Source organism: Poecilia formosa, unplaced genomic scaffold (assembly GCF_000485575.1).
Source record: "Poecilia formosa unplaced genomic scaffold, Poecilia_formosa-5.1.2 Scaffold333, whole genome shotgun sequence".
Lineage (NCBI taxonomy): Eukaryota > Metazoa > Chordata > Actinopteri > Cyprinodontiformes > Poeciliidae > Poecilia > Poecilia formosa.
Window position 1 is genome coordinate 662865 of NW_006800272.1, and position 21553 is coordinate 684417.

Here is a 21553-nt window from a genome sequence, read left to right on the forward strand (position 1 = left end):
CAGGAGAAACTCTGGAAAACAGATTAAATAATAATAGATACTCCTGCGTGTCACGTTTCCCATCCCGTTGATTAAATCCAATCAAAACAAACCGCATGATTCAAAAAACATAAAAAAATAAAAAAATAAAAAAGGAAATTTGGATGCGGGATTCCCCTCGATATATGAATGAAGAAAAAAACTGAAGACGTGAGGAGTAATCCGGAGTACAACTAACACACACACAAAGTTTACAATCAGTCTGAGAGAAGGATAATCCCACAGGAGAGCCGCTCCGGGTTTATGTCCGCTGGAATATTTTACGCAGAGAATAAGGAACCAAACGTCCGCCAGTTTGATTAAAGTGTGAAAACGGAGGTGCAGGAATCCAGCAGCGCACACTTTACTCCCGAGACACACGCACACACACATACACACAAAAAGGAAAAAAGAAAAAGATGCGTTCCAGTCCCCTGGAAACGAGAGACAGGAAGCCAAGAGCCTCAAGTTGGATGTTTAGGGAGATGAGAGGACAATCGCCGGGAAACAGGTGCTGCAGAGCCGCGAGTCCGGAGGAGTCCGGAGCGCCGATCCACTTCCAGTGTGAACAGTTTAATCCGAAACAGTTGGAGCTTAAGTGGAGGTCGAGGCGGAAAGAAAGAGAGACAGACAGAGAGAGAGAGAGAAAGAGAGAGAGAGAAAGAGAGAGAGAGAAGAGAGGAGGAGGAGGAGGAAAGTTGGGCTGCCTCCGCTCCTTTTCGTCACCTGTCCTCCTACTGCTGCTCCTCACCTGTGCAGCTTCAGTTAAAGTTTTCTGTGAACAGATGAAGAAAAAAAAACTGCCTAAATGTTAATCTTAAACCAACCAAACATTTTTATTTATTTATTTAGCAGGAATAAGCCGTGGCCAGAAAGGATGGGTGTTACTGTAAACTGCTCTAAGAAAGTTCTGGAAAACAGATGAGACGATAACTTTCTTTCTTTTTTTTTTTTTTAAGTTTCAAGTGATGCATTCATGTGCAAATTTAAAACGGATAAAACCAATGAACTACATCCTTTTCAAACTCATGAGACTTCAGCAAAAGTGAAAAATATATCTGTTCTAAAGTGTTTAAATTTGACTGTCTTTTTTCATGTGAAATAAAAACAGGAGGTATAATAATAATAATAATAATAATAATAATAATAATAATAATAATAATAATAATAATAATAAACAGTTTAAAGTCCGATTCATCCCGTAAACCTGCTCTGAACAGCCTTAGAAGAGAAAATAGATGTGTAGGACCGCAGATAAGAATGTGTCCAGTTTAGACCAGAACCGTGAGCCTGGTCCTTCTCTCTATTTATATAAACCTTCTGTGTTGGCATCAGTGTTTGTCCTGCTGTGTTCAAACTGTCAGCATGTTCCTGCAGCTGCTGCTGCAGAGACATCTGAGGAAATGACCGCGAATTCATCCGAGAACAGACGTTTACACAGTGAGGAAATATTCCACGGTCTCACACAGAACATTATTATTTTTGATGATTTTGTTGTTGTTATTTTCGCTGCTAGGGATATTTCGTAATGTTCTGATCAGAATAGAGGCATCACGGACAGAGGGATGGTCAAACTATGCCTCTTCTGCTGGAGACAAATGAATGACTTTGTAATCACTGTGCGCCCTCTTCTGGAGACCTACTGTCATTACAACCAGGAGACAAAAGCTATAACGTTTTTGTTATCGTTTCTCACATGAACATGATACTCATTTCCTCTGGAACGAAACTGTTTCAAACTGAACCTGTTTTCTACTCCAAAAATCCCGTGTTTGTCAGAAATGTAATTAATTTTAAATGTAATTCATACTTTCTTTTTTTTATTGAGTTTTTCTATTTCTCCTTTTGGTTTTGGCATTGTGTTTCACAGGAGGCTGCTTCATTGGACACAGAATAAAATAGAATAGAATAGAAATATCCTTTATTGTCTCATCGTGGGGAAATTCAGGTATAACAGCAGGCACGTCGGTTCACACAAAGATAAAGTATTAAAAATATATGATAAAATAAAGACTAATATACTGTACAGTAAGAACAAGATCTTAACATAAAAATACTGCACAGTTATCAGAAACAGAGTACTCTGATCTAAGGAATGTGCAACTGAGTAGGATATTCATTTGCATTTGTGCATTGAAAGAGAGCAAACGATTTAGAATATGCGGGAAAATAAAACCTGTGCAAACAACAGCAGAAATGTTATTTAAAATGAGGGAAAACTGTGCAAATACTAGCCAGGATGAAAACATTCGTTGAGTTTGTTGGGAGCAGTGATGATTATAATCTAACATCTGTTCATATGTGTAAAAAGGACATTATTTGTCCCACATTGTGTTACTCTGACATGATATAACACCAAAGGTTGACTCCATTATGAAAGCAATATTAATAGTCCTATCAATACTTTTGATCAGAAAGATTTTCAGAAATCTAGCAACAATCCTCACAACATCTGTAAGCAGCTGGAGAGGCCTCTGATCCAGATCCTGTCGGTCAAAGGCCTCTTGATGCTCACACACACATGCGCACACATCTACACACACACACACACACACAAACACACAGGACTGCCTCAGTGTCCACAGATAGCAGCAGGTTAAATATTAACGACCTGCAGCTTGTAAAGCTAACACCAGGACAGTGAACCTTTGGAGTTTGATATGATGTGATCACACACACACACACCTACACACACACACACACGCGCACACGCAATCTCACGCAGGGGGCTCTGACGACACACTCGCATTCAGAATGACACAGCTCTGATCGGAGGGAGGTGATCTCTGAAATTGCTCAGGTGAGTTTTTAAGATTTTTTACTCCATAAAATTGGTCTGAAAGCATCAAACCTGGGAGAGAGAGAGCAGATGTGAAGTAAGTGTCGCTCGCCCTCTCTTCTTCTCTTCTGTGCGTTGAGGCTGAAGGCTGCAAACTGAGCAAACAGGCCGGGTTTGCAGCGAGCGAGCGTCGTCCAGCAGCTGCTGGAGCTCCTTCTGTCAGTGAAAGTGTTTCTGTTGACGTTTACGGAGTTAAATGTCCTTACTGGGGTGTAAAACTGGGAGCCCTGGTTAGTGGTTAAGCTGTGCAATCAGAGGTAATCCAGACAAATCCAACAAAAGATGAATCCCATTACCATGCTCATTTTTTCCCCCTGTAATTTACATAAAGCTTTACTTCCACTCACTCCCTGTGAGATTCCAGAGGAGGGAAGTTGTGTTGACACTTAACGTTAAACCTCATTTAATTTACCTAAAATATTTTGACAAAAGAACAGTTTTGTATTGGATCCTGAAAGTCCTGATCAAACTCAGTCGGACCATCAATCAGCAGCAGGATCTGCAGCAGCTCCTGAGCCATCGTCCTGCATTATACATGAGATCATTCAGATGACAAATCTGATGCAATTTTAACATCAAATTAATGAAACTTTTAATTCAATCATTTGTCTTGCTGGAGTGCTATGTGGAGGTACATTATTTAAATCCTTTTCCCACACAGAGACACATCATCACTGAGCATGTGCAGTTAATCGGCCCAGTTCATTTATGAGGCTCTGACTCACAGCAGGAGACATCTGAGGATATTTCATAGGAAGACAAAAAATATTTCAATTAAAATCTAAATTTAAACTGCATGACATTTTGTCAGATTGTTTTGGGGAAAAAAATTAAATGTAAAAAAAAAAACTACAAATATTTTTACAAGTATTTTATTATTTTTAAAATTGTTTATTATAAAAAGTTTTCAATTAGTAAATTACTTTTTTTTTTTAGAATTTATTTTTTTATATATATTTTACCTAAAGAAAAACATGTGCCTGTGGTTCATTTGCTGTCCTTATTAGTGTATTATTAAAATATAAATCTATTTCAGCCCTAAATATGTTCAAAGCTAATTTAATACTGATTAAACCAATCAGTATTGTTCCGGAAAATTACTGCCCTCTGCTGGCCGCGGATGAGATGACAGTCACCGTTACCAACAAAATGCAGCTCCAACTGAATGAACTGCTCCGCAATTGATTTCTCCTCATAAAATAGTAAAGTTTTATATGCAGGCACTTGAGTATTTTTGACTTTTTTCCTAGAAAACCAGGAGGAATTTAATCAGCACGTCTCAGTTTTCCTGTTAGCTTGATTTATTAAAACATTCTTATAGAAACTTTTCATATTGCAATCATCCCATTACAAGCGATGAGATTAGCATTTCCTCTTTAATTAAAATGAGATTATCTTATGTCAGAATTTAATTTAATTTATACATTTTAGTGTGTGTAAAAGTGAGCTTCCTGTGCTAATTTAAAATTAAATTGGATTCAAGAATGAAAACATTCTAGACTTTTTTAAATCTCTTTACATCTTCTGGTATCCTGTTCTTCAACAGTCACTTTGCCTCATTGCAACTTGAACAGGGCGTTCCTTTGCCTGAATACTGGAGGACACGTTATGGGTCTTGTGATAGATATGTGATAGATATGTTTCTTTATGGAGGAGATGGATCCTGAACAATAAATATTCATAACCACCATGATGTATCCGCAGGACGACCGAGGATTTCATTTCACAGATCAGGATAATGAACACAGATGCAGAGCTGAAACTGTTTTTAATGAGGAAGTCGTTCCATATGGAAATAAATTAGCAGCACCCCCCCTTTCTGCCGAAACCAGAAGTCTATATTAGCGTTAGTTTCTGCAGCTTTAATTGTCTGACGAGCCAATGCAGGAGGATCATCACAGCTGCTGTCGGAAGGTCAAAAGTTGAAGCTGACTGACCGATAGAGTGATTGATCAAAGATCAGTTGTTCATGAACTGAGCTCCAATATCTGATTACGTAAAACTGAATGAAGACGTGAAACGTGGCCTAATTATTTTTATTAGTTTTGTCTTTTAGTCAGTTTGTCCAGAAGATGATTATTGATAAATGTTGAACAGATTAGTTCGACTGAGATAAAAGCTCCTCGCTAATGGCGGCCATGTTGGGACGGTGTCGGTCTATGATTACAACCTGGATTTCTGACATCCGGAGAGCATTCCGATTGATTTATCTGACTCGGATTGAAAGCTTTTTGTTCATCCTTTTTCTTGGAAATGATGTCAGCAGTTTGAAGACAATCTGATTCCCGAGTTTAGCCGAATTGTTTGGAGCCCTACCAGCAGGGGCAGCTAATGTTTGAATGTTTGAGGAAAAATATTCAATTATCACCTGTGTGAATTTTGAAGAAAACCTGTAGAAGTTCTCCTTGCGCTAAATTACCAGCCAGGAAAGTGTGAACAGATTCATTTGGTATTCGGGAGCAAAAGCATAAAACTGATTCTTAGAGCTCACTGGACACATTCAGAGTCATTTGATCTCTGTTTTACAGAGAACGATTGGAATGATTTCATGAAATCATTAAAATCGGTTTTCTGATAAGGATACAAGAATTTCTTCAAAGTCTGGAACACATTTGACAATTTTTACATAAGATAGTTTCGTCCCCTGCTGATTGATTTAAAAGTTCCTGAAGATGTGCCAAAATGAAACAAATAAAAAAAACAAAAACTCAAACAAACATGATGCTTTTATTACACAAGCGTAATAAAAGCATCACAGCATCCCAGGTCTGCATAATGTGACCTGGAGTGTTTCGGTTCTGGTTATACGAGTCGAGGGTTTTTATGGCAGGGGGATGGGAGGCATTACGACTTGTTTGAGATGCTATTTGCTGAATAAATTCAGTGAAAGCTCGACCTGATTTCGGCCACAGCAGGCTTCCACCCTGCGGGACGGTGAGATGGACTGTCAGGCTGTCCGCGGTCTCTGTTAATGATCAGCCAGCAGACCTTGACCTCCCCGCCGCTCATATCTGCCGCTCAGATTGGGAAAAACAAGGCGAGGAGGTGCAGATCTGTGAGTACATGATGTCTCAGCAGGGACACGAGTTGATTCAACAGAGGGCTGGCAGGCGGTTACACCAAATATGACTGGGACAGGGAAAAGAAGAGAGAGGGCAAACAGTGGATATAATGATTTATTAAATTTCAGCGTTCAGCGGTCTTTGATAGGAATCAATATGTCACATTGTGGGGACAAATTGCTCTCTATTTTTTTTATTAAAGTCACATTTAGGACTGGACTTTGGCTCAGTCATTTCAAAACATACATTTTTCCCTCATGTCAAGTCGTTCTGTTCCTAATTTGAATATATTCTGGGACTAACAATGGGACTAAATAATTAAGCTTTCAGCTTTCTAGCAGATATCTTGAAGTCTTGTCAAAACTTTCCTTGGTTTTGGAACTGATTCGACTTGACAACAACCTCATGTCCACTGGACAAAAACTCATCCCACAGCATAATGCTGCCACCACCGTTTCTTACAGCGGCCATTGTGTTCCTGTGAAGTATCTAGTCTCCTCCAAAGCTGCTGTCCTTGACCAGCTCCAGAATCCTCTATTCATTAGTTTCACATAAATGTCCACTTTTAATAAAGCCATGGTTGTTTGGTTTAGTGCGGCTTTTGAAATATATATATTTTTCTACAATCAGAACGGTTTACTTTCTGTTTAATATCTCTGTATTTATTTCCCATTGAATCTGGGAAAACTCTGTAGATTAATTAGTTTTATGTTTTTATATGACACAAACTATTTGGTGACAAAGTGTTTCACATTCCACAGCAAGCGTTTCTGTATGAACTCATTTAACTGTGGCTGCAAATGCTACTTTTTTTGGTCAGGAATACATTCCTTCTAAAGTTGCAGAAATCTGCAGGCTCTAGAGCAATTAGGATGTTTGGAAAGATGTTTCTGTTCGGTTCACCTTTATGGGGAACAGACTGTCTGGAGAAGAAAATAAAGCTTTAATGTCTTGAATCTAAATGGGTTTATAAAAGTTAGATTTCTCAAATCTGAACACATCGGTACAAAGAAAATATGTAAGTCATTCAATAGTTTGTGAGAGTAAGACAGGATGACAGGATACAGCAAATAAACGTAAGAAAAGCTTTTAATGTGGTTTAAAGAGTTTTAATGAAACTGATAAAGATTACCCTTCACAACCATCATCATAGACAGCCTGAATGTGGTTCTGTGACTTACAAAAGCCCACCCAAACTCTCTCTGACAACCAGAACATCAGAACTGAAACCTGCTTTATGTCTGTTTCTGCAGTGAGCACCCCTAATTTCCCTGATTCACAACCTGCTGTTAATCACACCCAATGGAATCCAATCAGAAGGGAAGTGGAGACGGGCTGGCGGGGACGCAGAAAGAGGCCGCACTTCGGGCGCTCACCCAACGGACCGGATACCAGCTGAGACAGGTAAGGAATATTTTTAGGAACCAGAGTGCCGAGGGGAGTTCTCCCCAGGCTGCCGCTCCTCATTTTGGGGTTCTGTTCTTCAGGAGAACGGTCAGCGGCGGTATGGTGGCCCACCGCCTGACTGGGACGGACCACCGCCTGAGAGAGGTAGTGAGATCTTTGTGGGGAAACTCCCGAGAGATCTGTTTGAGGATGAACTGGTTCCGTTGTGTGAGAAGGTGAGTCATTGTGGAATAATTTGAGGAATATGTCCCTTGATATCACTTCTTTTTTAAATGTCCTGGCATTCTCTGCCCCTGTCATCAGTTTGGTAAGATCTATGAGGTGAGGATGATGATGGACTTCAATGGGAACAACAGAGGTTACGCCTTTGTCACCTTCACCAACAAACAGGAAGCCAGAACAGCCATGAAGCAGCTTAACAACTACGAGATCAGGTCAGAGTGGTTCTTCACCTGCAATGACAGCTTTTGCAATTATCTGTTTTAAACACCCATCTTCATTTAAAACTACCTTATTGCAAGCACATAACCCTAGCCCTAATAAATCTGAGCCAACCATCCATCTAAACCTGACTATTATCAATTTACATGTCACCAACCAGAGTAACTATACTATCAATTGAACAAACACTTCACATTTTATGTGACCGGACCAATTCACATCACCGTTAGTTCCTCAGTTGATCATAAAACAGTTTCACCAACACTGGGAAAAAAAAAAATCTGTTTCATGAAAAGTCCAAGACCTTAATCACCTTCTTCTATAGACTGCTGCTTTGTTTCTCAAGTACAGAGTGGTGTCGTCTGTGTAGATCAGAATACTGGTTTAAACTGACCTTCCTACGATGTTCTTCTCTCCATCTCCCAGGAACGGTCGCCTCCTCGGTGTCTGTGCCAGCGTGGACAACTGCCGTCTGTTTGTCGGGGGCATTCCTAAAACCAAGAAGCACGACGAGATCCTAGCGGAGATGCGAAAGGTCACAGACGGCGTTGTGGACGTCATCGTGTACCCCAGTGCTGCAGACAAATCCAAGAACAGAGGCTTCGCCTTCGTCGAATACGAGAGCCACCGGGCAGCTGCCATGGCCAGACGCAAACTCCTGCCAGGTAGAGACCAAAAACTCTGGAGATCCACACGATTTCTTGGGCCAGTTTTGTCTCAAAATTACTAGAGGTGTTTCAAATCGATTGGCGCGTGTTCTGTTTCAAGATGCTGAAAATATGCAGGTTGATCTCACACCAGGGAAGTGAACACATGCACCTTGCAAAGCTGATAACAAACCTTAATATCATCAAGAGAACATCATAAAAACAGTCAAAGTCTTCAGCTGTCCAAGTGTCAGCCAGTCAAAGCCAATTTTACTGCTGATGGATTTTCATGATAAGAGAGCAGATATTGAAGATGGGGTTTTACCAGCAGAACCATCACCGTTTCCAGTGTTTTTCTGTAAAATCACAAAGACATCTATTTTGACGATCGTGGTCCACATCCAGCTCTAAACTTAATCTGAACTACATCCGTTATCAAACATTCAGGTCGGATCCAGTTGTGGGGTCATCCCATCGCGGTGGACTGGGCGGAACCTGAGGTGGAGGTTGATGAGGATACCATGGCAAACGTAAAGATTCTGTATGTGAGGAACCTGATGTTGCAGACCACTGAAGAAACCATCGAGAGGGAGTTTAACAGCCTGAAACCAGGTACGACCGGCCTCTCTGCTTTCAGATTGTCCTTAAATGCTGCTGACAAGATCCTCTTAAAGCCTCATCTGTTTGTTTCAAGCTTCTAACACACAGTCAGGTTAGTCTGCAAAACTTTACTGGCAATAAATAAAATTGCTAAAAGCATTTTTTTTTTTAATTCAATCCAAAAGCTGACAAAAAGCTGGAAAACTCCAAACAAAACAAAAGCCTGGTAACAAAATATATTCAAATTTGATTGGCTCATTCAGGACTAATAGTTTTAGTAGAAGAGAGTGAAAATAAACTTTCAAAGTCTAAAAAGGCGTAAAGATCAGCCAAAAAATATATTTAAAATTTCAAACCAAAACCTTAAAACTTTATAAAAGCATTAACATGTTTTGTATTTAGAAAATAAGCAATTAATTAAGGTTATTAGTCATTATTACCATAAACTCATATGATTATTGAAGATATTTCTTTTTTGTGTTTTGTGATATGTGGGTTTCTTTGCATTATAAATACTGTATGTCGAATGGGTGGAGCTCCACAAAAGTGAAAAGTGTTACAATGAGAAGCCAATAAAGATATTGTTGCGTTGCAGGTGCAGTGGAGCGAGTGAAGAAGATCAGAGACTACGCCTTCGTGCATTTTAGTCAGCGAGAGGACGCCATCAACGCCATGAACGCGCTCAACGGGAAGGTCAGCTCTGCCCTCATTTCTCTGCTGTTTGAAATCAGAAAAAAACCCATCAGGTTTAATTTTAGACAAAAAAAGCAGCGCATGATTGGAGCACATGTCAGCAGAAGCGAGCTGAAGGTTGGAGACCAAGGTCCTTATATGTATACTCCAAAACCTCTAAGGGAAAAGGAACATGTTCTGCAAAATAAATACTAGGCAGCGAACACACAAAACCCCACAGAGAGTACACAAGAAAAAAATAGAAGAAGAAGAAGAAGAAATGGTTAAAAATTCAAACTATTAAATCTAAACACATTTTTTGTTTTAAAATTTCTTTTGGTGGCGGACAAATTTCTCACCGTTTGGTAAAAGAAAAGAAACAAGCACACAACTGTTGCCTCACTGGGCACGCAGCAGGCCGTTTCCATAGCTACCATCAAAACAGCTGCATAAAACTCTGGGAATCTTGATGGCAATGAGTTGATGCCGGAAAATAATTTCCCTAGCAATAACCGCAAAAGTACAGCATTCCAAAAAAAAATACAACCGAGATTGATTTTGTTTTTAGGCGATGCACGCAGAATGATCATTGAGAGGTAAACTCCTCTCTCCTCTCTCCGCCTGCAGGTGGTGGACGGCTCTCCTATTGAGGTGACTCTGGCCAAGCCGGTGGATAAGGACAGCTACGTCCGGTACACCAGAGGAACCGGAGGAAGAGGAGGCTCGGTTCTGCAGGCCGACTACACGGCCTACACTCTGGGACAGGTGGGACTCTGAGCTCTTACCTGAATACTAAAAAGGATTTGTAATATCCAAACAGACATTCTTATAAATTAGGCATATTCAGGAAGGAATTTGAGCATAGAGGGGCCTTGAACTGAATCTATAGTAAAATATACTGATGACGAAATGAGTACTAACTTGGAGTGTGAGCATCAATATCCCAAATTACAACAGGAATTTACCTTGCAGCACATAACTGCTAACATTTGTCAAACTTTAGCGCAGTGCACTGTGATGCTTTCCATTGTCGTTATCTTTATCAGATTTTAATGCATCTACATGACACTGTTATCGAAAATCTCGGTCAGGACGGTTAATGCATCATGGGATAAATCCAGGCTTATACAGAAATCTTATTACAAATCAAAGGTAGACATTTAGAGACACAAATTATCCAGACAAAATTTTCAGTAAGTAGTGAAATAAATATAACACAACAATTCAGTGTTTTAAAAAAGAGAAAATTAAAGTTGAAAATCTTACTAAATATGGCAGTTTTTTTTTTTTGTTCGTTATCTAGCTTATGAAAATCCCTTCATTAGAGAGTCGAGTGGGAACATCATTAACATGAAAGCCATAAAGTAGACTGAGTTGAACCTGAACCTGATTCACAGATAAACAGGAGATAAGGAGCTGATAATGAGCTGAACTCTGAGTTCCCAGAGACTCTATGTGTTACTGTTCCGCTGTGTTGTCAAGATTGACCAAAAAAAAAGAAAAAAAGGTAACACTGTATTTGGCGGGGTGTGCGTAAGACTGACATTGCACCATCATAAACATGACATAACATCTGTCATGAACATGAAGGAGTCTTTATGAATGTCTATGACTGTGGTCATGAAGTGTGATTCGGTAAATAATGACATTTTTATTGGAAAGTTGCCCTAAAAGTTGCTTTAAAAGTCCATTAGAAGTGCTAACTTTGCATTATTTTATATATAACACTTTAATGCAAAGTTAGCACTTCTAATGGACTTTTAAGGCAACTTTTAGGGCAACTTTCCAATAGAAATGTCATTATTTACCGAATCACACTTCATGACAACAGTCATAGACATTCATAAAGACTCCTTCATGTTCATGACAGATGTTATATCATGTTTATGACAGTGTCAAGTCAGTCTTATGCACACCCCAAATAAAGTGTAAGGGTCATAGGACGTCAAACAACTTCATAGAGTGGCCAGTTTAACTCAATGTGACAGAAGAGTTTGCAACAGTGATGGTAACACCAAACCCAGGAACTAAAACATTCAGAACAGGAAAACATTTTTAGCTACGCTTTTGTTTTTACCTGAGTTTTCCAGAGCAGTAGAGGGCGCCGATTTATCAGGGGCAGCACAAGCACTCAAACAAAAAGCAAAATAAATTGTGTTTCTGGGTGCAAAGAACCTAAAAATATAAAGTAAACCAAGTATAACAAAATCCAAAGTAATACAAGTTAGCTCCGACAACAAACATCTTAACATAAGAGGCAAACTTCCTCTTCCGCCTCTGTTTCTCGCAGGTGTACGACCCCACTACGGCGTACCTTGGTGCTCCCGTGTTTTATGCCCCCCAGGCCTACGCCGCCATTCCGGGTCAGTTCCGTTTCCCAGCAGCCAAAGCGCACGTGGGAGGAAGAGGTCTGATCAGGACGCCGTCGGTCAGAGGTGAGGACGCTCTCTCTGTTCACATGAACCGGAGACCATGATGGAGGCAGATCTGCTATCAGATCTTGATTTGACAGCAGAAACTGCTTAATCTGATGCTGAAGCTCCTCCCCTCGACACAGACTGTCCGATCGCAACTCAGCTGCTGTTACAGATTATTTGGATTTAACAGCGACTTCAATCACGTCTCTTTATTGGCTTTGAGTTGCGCCTGTGGCAGGTGTGACGCCGAGGGGTGGATCTCCCTGAATCATGTGAATGCAATGAACGTGGTTTGAAAATCAGAATATTTTATGGTAGGAATCATGTGAGATCCTCTGAATCAGCTGAAGTTTGGTCAAAAATTCGCCAGAAAAATAAGAAATCACTTAGCTGTTATCTTTGTTATCAGTCTTCGTTGTGATTTATTAATTGTGTGATTGTTCTTCCCTGCTGATTTCCAGTGATTTGATTGATTTACTGCCTCTCCGATCTCCTGTAGAAATTTACATGACTGTACCTGTAGGGGCGGCGGGGGTACGAGGGCTGGGTGGGCGGGGCTACTTGGCCTACGCAGCCGGGGGCGGAGCCATGGGACGAGGAGGTGGAAGTAGCGCCTCCTACGGGCTGAAGGGGGACAAGCAGGCCCAGGAAAAGCTGTACGACCTGCTGCCGGGGATGGAGCTGACACCGATGAACCCAGCTGCCATGAGCATGAAGGGCACCGGCATCAAACCACCAACTCAGGTAACGGGACACACCAAAACACAACGACATATTCCAAATTTTTCCTGACACTTTTCAGGAATATGCGAACGGAGAGAAACGTTTCTAATGCCTACATGATTCCTCAACTGAAAACCTGTGGCTCTTCATTCACAAAAGAGCACCACTTATCCTCCAAACTGCGATGTGAAATAAAAGCTATGACTGTGTGGAACTTGGAAGTTCTTCTCCCAAGGTGAACACCTCCACCCGTCTGTGCTCCCGTCAGGTTCTGGAAGAGCTGTGTCAGAAGAACAACTGGGGTCAGCCCGTCTATCAGCTCCACTCGGCCATCAGTCCCGACCAGCGGCAGCTGTTTCTCTACAAGATCACCATCCCAGCTCTGGCCACGCAGTACCCCAACGTGTGAGTAAAGGCAGTGCACTGCTGTTGATTGATAAATGGAGATGAAATGGATCCAATGGCAGGAAGTGAACAGGTTAAACTGAAAATGTCTGGTGAAGAGCCCCGTCATCTGAATAGGTAAATGTTCATGGCATTAAATGCTTCTTCTTCGTGCTTGAGAGTCACTGTTGCCTGTGAAAACAGTGGCCAGAAGATGAAAGGCGAGACTCTTCAATGTCAAATAGAGACTGGGCTTTGGAGCAGAAATGGTGTACCAGAGTTTAACCGTTGGGGAATTGCTGATTGGGCTGTAGGAGTTTGTCTCTCTAGTCTACATGTGTTTTGTGATCTTTGAGGAGACTTGAGGAACGATGGAGGCAACGATGGTAGGAGTTTATCCCCTAATTGTTGGTTCGAACATATTTCATTTCATTGGTTTGAACCCCTGTCTTACCATTTATCATTTACCATTGAACTAGAAAATTAGATATGATTGGACTGAATTTGAATTTAATTGAAACTCGTTCTAAGAACTTTCTTTTTAAAAATAGTGCTAAGCAGAATGCTGAAAAGCGGACAGAAAATAACGCTAACTGAGCAGAATTCTACTTACAATCTAAACTTAACAGGTTAGTTTTGTCAACTTTTGGATCACCTGTGTTTGTGCTCCTCTCTGCAGGCACCCCTTCACTCCTGCAAAACTGTGTGCGTCTGTGGAAGAAGCGAAGGTCCACGCGGCTGAACACACCCTGCAGACACTCGGCCTGCAGACGGAGGGCGCTGCTGACGCCGGCTGTGCTACTGCAGCCGCTGTGGCCTCGGTAGCCTTCCCAGGTATGTGAAGGTCCGTACCCAAGTCCAACTAACTTCTCGCTAAAGCAGAGACAGAACCCACTTGACCCTCAGCGTGTAACCAGAACCAGATCACACATGTGAACCAGCAGGGCTTGATAATAAGAAGGTGTCTTGTCTTTTGTGTCTCCCTGTAGGCTACGCTCTGGCAACCCCGGGGTCATCGGGCGTGGCCTCCCAGCTGAAGCAGGCCGTTTCTCTGGGTCAGGACCTAACCGCCTACGCCACTTACGAGGGCTACCCCGCGTTCGCCGTGGCGGCTCGCCACACTGATGGATACGGCGTTTTCTAAAGCTGCTGCTTCCGGGCGTTGAGTTAAACCGTGGAGCTGCATTTGCGCCACGCCGCTTTGCTCACCCACAGATTGACTCAGTCTGGGAGACACCAAACACTGCGACCTGACAAGAAGTCAAATCTGATTGCGTCTTTCCTAAAACCAAAAGTGAACTGGTGTGAATGCAGCGTTCTGTTGTTATCAAACAGGGAGATTTAAGCGTCTTTTAGTTGGAAACCGGTTCAGTCTCATCCCACATCGCTAGCTGCTGCTGAAAACCCTCAAAGCAAACTCTTTCATCTGTCACCCGTTTCTGCTCCTCGTTTAATCCAAATTATCTGCTCATCCACGGTTTGGTTTGTGATGCTGAAAACTGCCTCTGATTGGCTGATTCGCGTTTTCTGGCTAGGCGTGTGCAGTGTGGCTTATCTCTAACTAAGTTGTGTACTTTGAGTGTCTTCTAGTGGCAATTGCAATGGCTTTTGGGTTGTTAACTTTAGCTTTTTCTTCAGACCTTTAACTCTGCTTCAGTTCTATGCTTTTTAAACCAAATAAAATAAATTAAAAAGAAGAGAAAAAAATGCTGAAAATAAAGACAATAGGGTACTAAACTCTTCTTTTTAACATCTGTAATTAGAATAAGATTAGAATCTGCTAATATTTTTTTTATACAAGGTTTATTTTGTTGCATACCTTTTGTTGACTCCGTCCAACACAACCAATCAGTACCCACAGGATGTAAATGATATCTGTCACTGTGGGTGCTGCCATGGTTACAGGCCCGGCATATCCATGGCAACCTCCTGTGCAGAGGGAAGAGCTGAAGTGACATAAGAAGAGTATTAGACAGAGCGTAACAATTGTATTTATAAAAAAAAAATCTACACAAAGTAAATCTGCCCTGTTTTGTTCAAGTTTGTCGGAGCTTTTTAAAAGCAGGCCTTTCATTTGTGTTGTCTTCTGTTCAGCAGGTTTGTTTCCGCCACACGTAAAAAACGCTCAGGCACCTTATTTGGATGAAATTTGTCGTTTCATTTCTGATCTTTTTTTTTTTTTTTTCAGTGTTCGTATTTTCACACCGAGCGTTTTCTGTTCCTTCCGTCAGTCTGTTGCATTAGATAAAACTCACCGTAATCTCTGGATCCTTAAAATCCAGGGGTTGGCTTTCATTCACATCCACAGTGTTTTCACGATGGGTTAGAAGTAAAAAAAAAGAAAAATGGATGATATGGTGTGGAATCTAAATAATGCTCTAGGGTATCTTGTTTTTTTTTGTTTTTTTTCCTTTCTTTTGGGCGAAAGCAGCTGCTGATGGTAGCAGTTTTAACTTTTACTTCTTCTACTCGACTGAAGGTTTTGTGGAGATTTCAGAACAGACGACATGAGTTGGCGTCCGAGCTGCGAACACGCCGAAGCAGAGACAGTATTAAAGTGTGTGAAGCACTTAGAACTTATTTTTGTACGTGGAATCAGATGAACTATCCAGACGTATTTGTACAGAGGTATTTTTAACTTGTCTTTGCTGCAGTTAATTGACTTGGAAAGAAAAACCATGCGATGCCGAATCAGAACCCAATCTGTGATGAGAGAAGACTATTGTGGGCATTCTACAAAACCGTGTGAAATATTATCTTTTATTATTTCTAATCTGAATGGATGAAATAAAGAGTTGACATATACCTTTACTGTTTCTGTTTTTTATTTTTTATTTTTACACTAGAGATGTTTTTGCTTGTTAGGCATTCAATTACTTTTTGTTTCTCCAGATGTTGTTGTTGTCGTTCCCAGACAGACACAAGTTTTATTGAAATGTTTTTCTTACTTTATAATTAGAGGATTTTATATATCTGTTAATTTGTAGAGTTTTGGTCCAGTTTTGTTTGTTTGTTTGTTTGTTTGTTTCAGTTCTTTAAAATTTCTTGACAACTCTCTGTCTACATCTCTGTCAATGTCAGGTCCGGACTTTATAATACAATAAGCCAAACACAGATTCGAAAAGCAAGCAGATTTTCCAGAACAAGATTCATTTAGCATCAAGAAAATATTTGTATTTCAGCTAACGACTTATCAAAAAAAAAAATTAATGCCTCAAAACTTATAATCATCTTTAGACAAACATTATAAGTCTATGAACTACTGATTTGGTTTAATGAAATTTAATTTCCCTTTGCAGTTAATAAAGTATTTTTGAATTTGTATAATGAATGGTTTCACACCCTAGACTTCTTTATTCTGGTCCATTAATCAGAGCAGGAAACGGAACAAAAACGATGAGGGATGTACAGATTCAGAACTTTTTTTTTTTTTTTTTTTTTTTTTTTTTTTGGCCGAAACAGCTCTTCAACTCAGAAATCCTCTGACAGAACAGAAAAATAAATTTCTACCACTAAATCAAGTAAAAAGTTGGGAATAATAACAGACGTGTCATGTTAGACAGTTGATGAGAACCTCTGTAAACACCTTGCTGCCATATTCTTCTGACAGAGAAGACTTCATTTAGGCTTTTCTAACAATCTGTAGCTGATCAGTTTGTTTTGGGGGTTTTTTCCCCCTAAATTTAATGTAATGAACGAATCGTTTAATATCATTGATAACTGCAGCCTTTGGAGGCTGAGGTGGAGCTCCTGGGTTGTTTGTCTCTGAGCATTGCACATTCTGACCTTGAACTTGTTTGCTATGATGCCCCACTCATTGTTAGACTCCTGGCAACTGACCTAAATATTCTCCATTTGTTTAGCAATGTGTCCTTTTGCAGCACGATGGACATCGGACAGTTCCGGAACGATCCTTTCAACCCTTCCCAGATTGGTGTTGCTACACTCTAAGATCACGGAGGACGTCCTACTCGTCCTAGTAACACGTTGTAACCCCATTTTTAAACCAACTCCGGGCCAAATGAGTGGAAACCTTTAAAGCTGAAAGGCTCCGAAGCAAAGCAAACACTGTATTCGCTCCAGTCAGTGGAGCAAAGCGAAGCGGTGCTTTGCGAGCTGCAGCTAATCCTCTTATGTAAGCGCTCATTTAATTCAGTTTTCAGCGTGGTCTCTAATCCCCCATCAGCTGTGTTTTAATCCACAGAAGAAGATGTCACTCTGAGGCAGAAAACGGTCAAACATCTGCAGATGTTCGGGACGTTTCTCAGCAGAACGGAAATATGAAATGCTGCACAGTGTTGATTTTTTTTTTTTTTACGTTTAAAAAGTTATTATTACAGCTATCTTCCTGTCTCCTGTGTTGCAGCATGAGAAACAGTAATCACTACGGCTCTCACAGATACAACAGATGGATTCAGTTCCCTAAGATAAACACAGCAGGTGATTATTACTGTTCCAAAAAGTGAAAATTGAACATTATTACTCTCAGTCTTACATTGAAGCCATTAAAATGCTGTAAATTTTCTGAAGGTCTTTTAGAGTTTCTCTTTGGACTTTCACTGCTATTCCATTCAGTTCCAGCTTAAATGCAAGCACAGGAATGTGTATGCAGGACACATAAAGGAAGGAAAGTAAAGGTTGTTGTTGCCGTTTCAGTGGATGTGGAGGGATAACAACTTTCTCTCTCTCCCTCTCTTTCTCTCTGCTCATCATCCCCTGATGTCATCAAGCACAGAAAGAGAGAGAAAGAGAGAGAGAGAGAAAAGGAGAGAGAGATAGAGCGAGCTGCAGTCAGAGTGGTCAACTGTTTCCCCTCTTCAGGTTTTCCGGTCATCTCTCCGAGTACCAGCAGCATGACGGAGCCTCGGAGCGGCCTGAGCAGCCCAGATGTGGAGGTGAAGAGTCTGCAGCTGGACGACCGCCCAGGTCAGTGTGCGTCGGCTCGTTGTGGCCGTCGGACAGACTAAAAACGCTACTGCTTCAAAATACCTTCAGTTTCTAATGTCTGCTTTTAGTTCTTTCTCAGCAGTCAAAAACATTTCTGTTGTCTCTTCACTCGCTCTGCAGCAGAGTAAAGCAAACAAACCTGAGCTGTCTGTAGCTGCTATGATCCCGGTGATGAAGAGCCACTTCCAGCTCAAACATCTGGACACTCCTGGAGCAGCTGACAACGACAGTGATTCTGTTACAACGATTCAAAACTAAAATTACAAACCAACTTGGCCTGAATCTTCTGATACAGAGCTTTACTATTTACTCTGAAGGCCTCATATCATAGGAGATTTTTACTCTTGGTAAACAATTTGTCAATTTGTTCTATTTTTTTTTTTAAACAACAAAAAAAAAATACATGACGCAGGTAAGGAAAGGCCTATGAGGTCGTCGAGAGGGGCCAACATTGAAGACATTAATACTGTTGTCAGGACAAATGAGAAGGTGCGGTGGTACAAGTCTGAGCCATGACAATGAGCTGACCGAGCAGCTGGTATCAGAGGGACATTTACCAGACTGGTGTGTTGGGTAATTCTTTGTCCTTTGTTGTGATGAAATGAATGTTATTTCATCACGATGTGAAGAAGAGAAATCAATGCTGTGTGTGGCGGCTCCATGTCCCAGGAATTTAGTATAAATTCAACTGATCATTTTTTTGAACCGACACATACTTCTTACGTAAAGACACAATGTAGCGTCTCCCAGTGCAGTGGTGCTATTTACAGAAGGCTTTAATCGGATAGGAATGTGCTAAGGATGATTATTGTCTTTGGCTGCTTTTTAGCTGAATAATCAGGCTAAGAATGGACTGGATATCAGAGCTGCTTATTTTGTGCTACTTAATACTACTTACTATTAATGTGACTCCGTACGAACTCAACCGTTTGTCACTTCCTGCTGAATATTTGCTTTGAGGACGGCAGATCGGTTCGTTTACTCCTGAGAGATGCTCGTAGCATTGTTTGTTTGTGTGACGTGGATTTGAGAAGCGTCTCTGAGCTAAGTCTGAAAGACGAACGATGCTACTTTGATGGATGTTCGTTGCTTCACGTATCCCAGCAAAATCCTGTTCCAACAAGACTAGAGCGACGTATTTCTGATTGGTTTGTTGGCTTTGCAGGAGGCGACATTAGCTTACCATGTCATCTTGCCCTTGTGTCTTCTGGTCAGTGGTCTTCTGTACTTTTTCAGCGCTTTGGCCTGTATGTACCATTCAGTCGCCATTTTTCCTTCCAGTTGCTGCCAAAGTTGTACGATGATGACAAACAGCAACACGAGCTGAGTGTTGTCCTCTCGTGTGGCAAAGTAAGTTGACAATAGCTGCGATGTTTGGAGGTGGCACTCTGTGCAATGCAAACGCAACCAGCGTCAGGACACAACAGGTTAAGGCCGACTGCAACACCGCCCTAGCAACTTAGGTTTTAATGTATCAAAGTGTCAGTTCAATTCACGGTAGAGAGGAATGTTTGTGCCCTTCGAACCAAAAAGAGAGACATGCATTTTCAGGGATCCGGTTCTCATCCGATCTCATCCGAACTGAAAGTTTCTCTTGTGGAACAAATGACCATCACAGCTCCAGGAGGAGGAAGAATCACATTAGAAAAGCGTCCGCTGAACAATTGGGATCCTTATCGTCTGCTGTCCTGCAGGCTGGAAGTATAATGAGAGTCACTGTCCTCTCCTCTCAAACCGAAACCAGCTGTGGCCGGTTTTCACTGGTGCTGCCGACAAATTTAAATTTAAACAGAGAAGCAAACAGTCCAGATGTAGCGGTGGGACATAAATGTCTGACTGCTTCGAGTTTGGATTTTGGATGCAAATCACAGGCACAAACGTCAGAGATAACAGCTTTGAGAGAACCACCCAGAGATAATAAAACATGGAGTTACAGTAAAAGATGAAGGGAAAAGGGGAAGGGAAAGATGAATAGATAAAGAAAAGGAAACACGATAACTGGGAATTTTAGGAAATCAAAGGATAAAACTGTGATTAAAAACAGCATTGTTACGTTAGCCCAAACCAACCGTACGTTGTGACCCCTTTCAAGGATCGTCTCTCCAAGTGATGGTTGGATGGATCAGTTTGTCTGTGTTAGATCTTTAATGAATGGTTTCAACCCAAACACGTTGGGCAGGTGGCAATGGCTCAGAGACTTTAAGAGGAAAAACAGCTCCCTGTCTCTCTGTTTCTTTGTGGTGGGAATTTTGGCAGCTCAGCCTGTTGATTTCCATCCCTGTGGATAATCACCTTCCCAGTGGGAATGAATGGACACATCACTTCCTCCATTCACATAAAGGGTGGAAGGACAAGCAGAAAAAGAAAAAAAAAACTTTGGTTCTCCTGAAGGTGTTTGTAAATCTGATCATGAGTCAAAGTTTCAAATGATCTGATATTTACTCTGCTAAAAATGAAAATGTTCTTTTTTTGATTTCTCCAAATGCCACCCATCTGAACAGACAGATGCACTGATGGTCCTAAATGTTCCAGCAGACAAATCCATCAGGTTTGTTTCCTATGGGTTTGCTGAAGTTTCGACATCTGCCACTGAAAACAAGACCTGCCTCCGTCATCAAGAGAATAATCTAGACTCGCTGCAGCTTCAATTAATCTACAATAATAATAAAACAAAACTGATGGCACCATGGTCCTTTTTTTTTTTTTTTTTTACTTTTCCCCTCAGTGAGCTCTCAGAATGCCCCCCACCACGGCCTGTAAAGCTTGGAGCCTCTTGCTGTCCTCACCTCCTCAACAGGCTCCTTGTTCGGCCTTCAAGCTCTCAGTGTCTTTGTGGACTGAAGCCTTTTTGTCCTCAAACTTAGGAAAAGAAGGGATGGGAGAAAGAAAGGAGAGGAAGAGGAGAACAGGGACAAACAAATACAGAGCACAGTGGTCCTCGCATGATGACACAAACCTCTGCAGGATTTCCTTTTCTCCGTTCTGTCGGTTTTAAAGGACCTAACGAAGCAACGAGGAGCGACATGACGTAGTTCTGTTGTCGGATGTTGTTTTGTTAGCTCCAGTTGACACGATTCTGAGCTGGGATCAGATTCAGGATCAGAGTATCCGACCTTTAATAGATTAATCCCTCGCTGTGACTCTGAAATAATCCTCTTGCATCATGAAAAAAAACAAAAAACGCCCTGACCGTCAAAACGGACGGGAGCACAGAACTGCTTCTCTTCTTCTTCCACATTTTCCATTTTGGAAACTTGAACTTGATATCAAGCTTCCAAACAAATTCCAGAAAGACATTTTCTGGAATTTGTTAAAGTCCCATGCAGAAATGGATGCATGTTAAGACATAAACTTAACCTGAGGAGATCGGTTTTTCCACAAATCTTCATGTTTGCT

The 21553-nt window shown here is 41.1% G+C and overlaps 1 protein-coding gene and 1 long non-coding RNA gene across 5 annotated transcripts; both read left to right on the forward strand.

Annotated features, from left to right (window-relative positions):
* The first annotated feature begins 2717 nt into the window (after nt 1–2717).
* Nucleotides 2718–16015, forward strand: LOC103152901 (APOBEC1 complementation factor-like). Of its 4 annotated transcripts, none has more exons than XM_007573561.2 (13): nt 2718–2818; nt 7173–7323; nt 7407–7541; nt 7630–7760; nt 8194–8432; nt 8862–9026; nt 9610–9707; nt 10314–10451; nt 11977–12121; nt 12603–12847; nt 13095–13231; nt 13890–14044; nt 14200–16015. In XM_007573561.2, exons 2-13 carry the CDS (start codon nt 7222–7224, stop codon nt 14352–14354), a joined length of 1845 nt encoding a protein of 614 aa, XP_007573623.1. In that variant the 5' UTR covers nt 2718–2818; nt 7173–7221; the 3' UTR covers nt 14355–16015. The 4 variants fall into 4 exon arrangements, with proteins under 4 accessions (XP_007573623.1, XP_007573624.1, XP_007573625.1 ...); XM_007573562.2 differs by having other exon boundaries at nt 12627–12847; XM_007573563.2 differs by having other exon boundaries at nt 13890–14054; nt 14200–14291.
* Nucleotides 16016–17346: 1331 nt separating this feature from the next.
* LOC107833124 (uncharacterized) lies at nt 17347–21339 on the forward strand. Its single transcript, XR_001658835.1, has 2 exons — nt 17347–17650; nt 18032–21339. It is a non-coding gene; the product is annotated as an uncharacterized LOC107833124 (long non-coding RNA).
* Nucleotides 21340–21553: the final 214 nt, after the last annotated feature.

What these genes read in the sequence shown, in the direction of transcription:
- LOC103152901 (XM_007573561.2), top strand. Translation starts at nt 7,222, where the DNA reads ATGGAATCCAATCAGAAGGGAAGTGGAGACGGGCTGGCGGGGACGCAG. An exon ending in GTTTAACAGCCTGAAACCAG is followed by an intron (nt 9,027 to 9,609) that starts GTACGACCGGCC and finishes GTTGCGTTGCAG; the next exon opens with GTGCAGTGGAGCGAGTGAAG. An exon ending in GGCCTCGGTAGCCTTCCCAG is followed by an intron (nt 14,045 to 14,199) that starts GTATGTGAAGGT and finishes GTCTCCCTGTAG; the next exon opens with GCTACGCTCTGGCAACCCCG.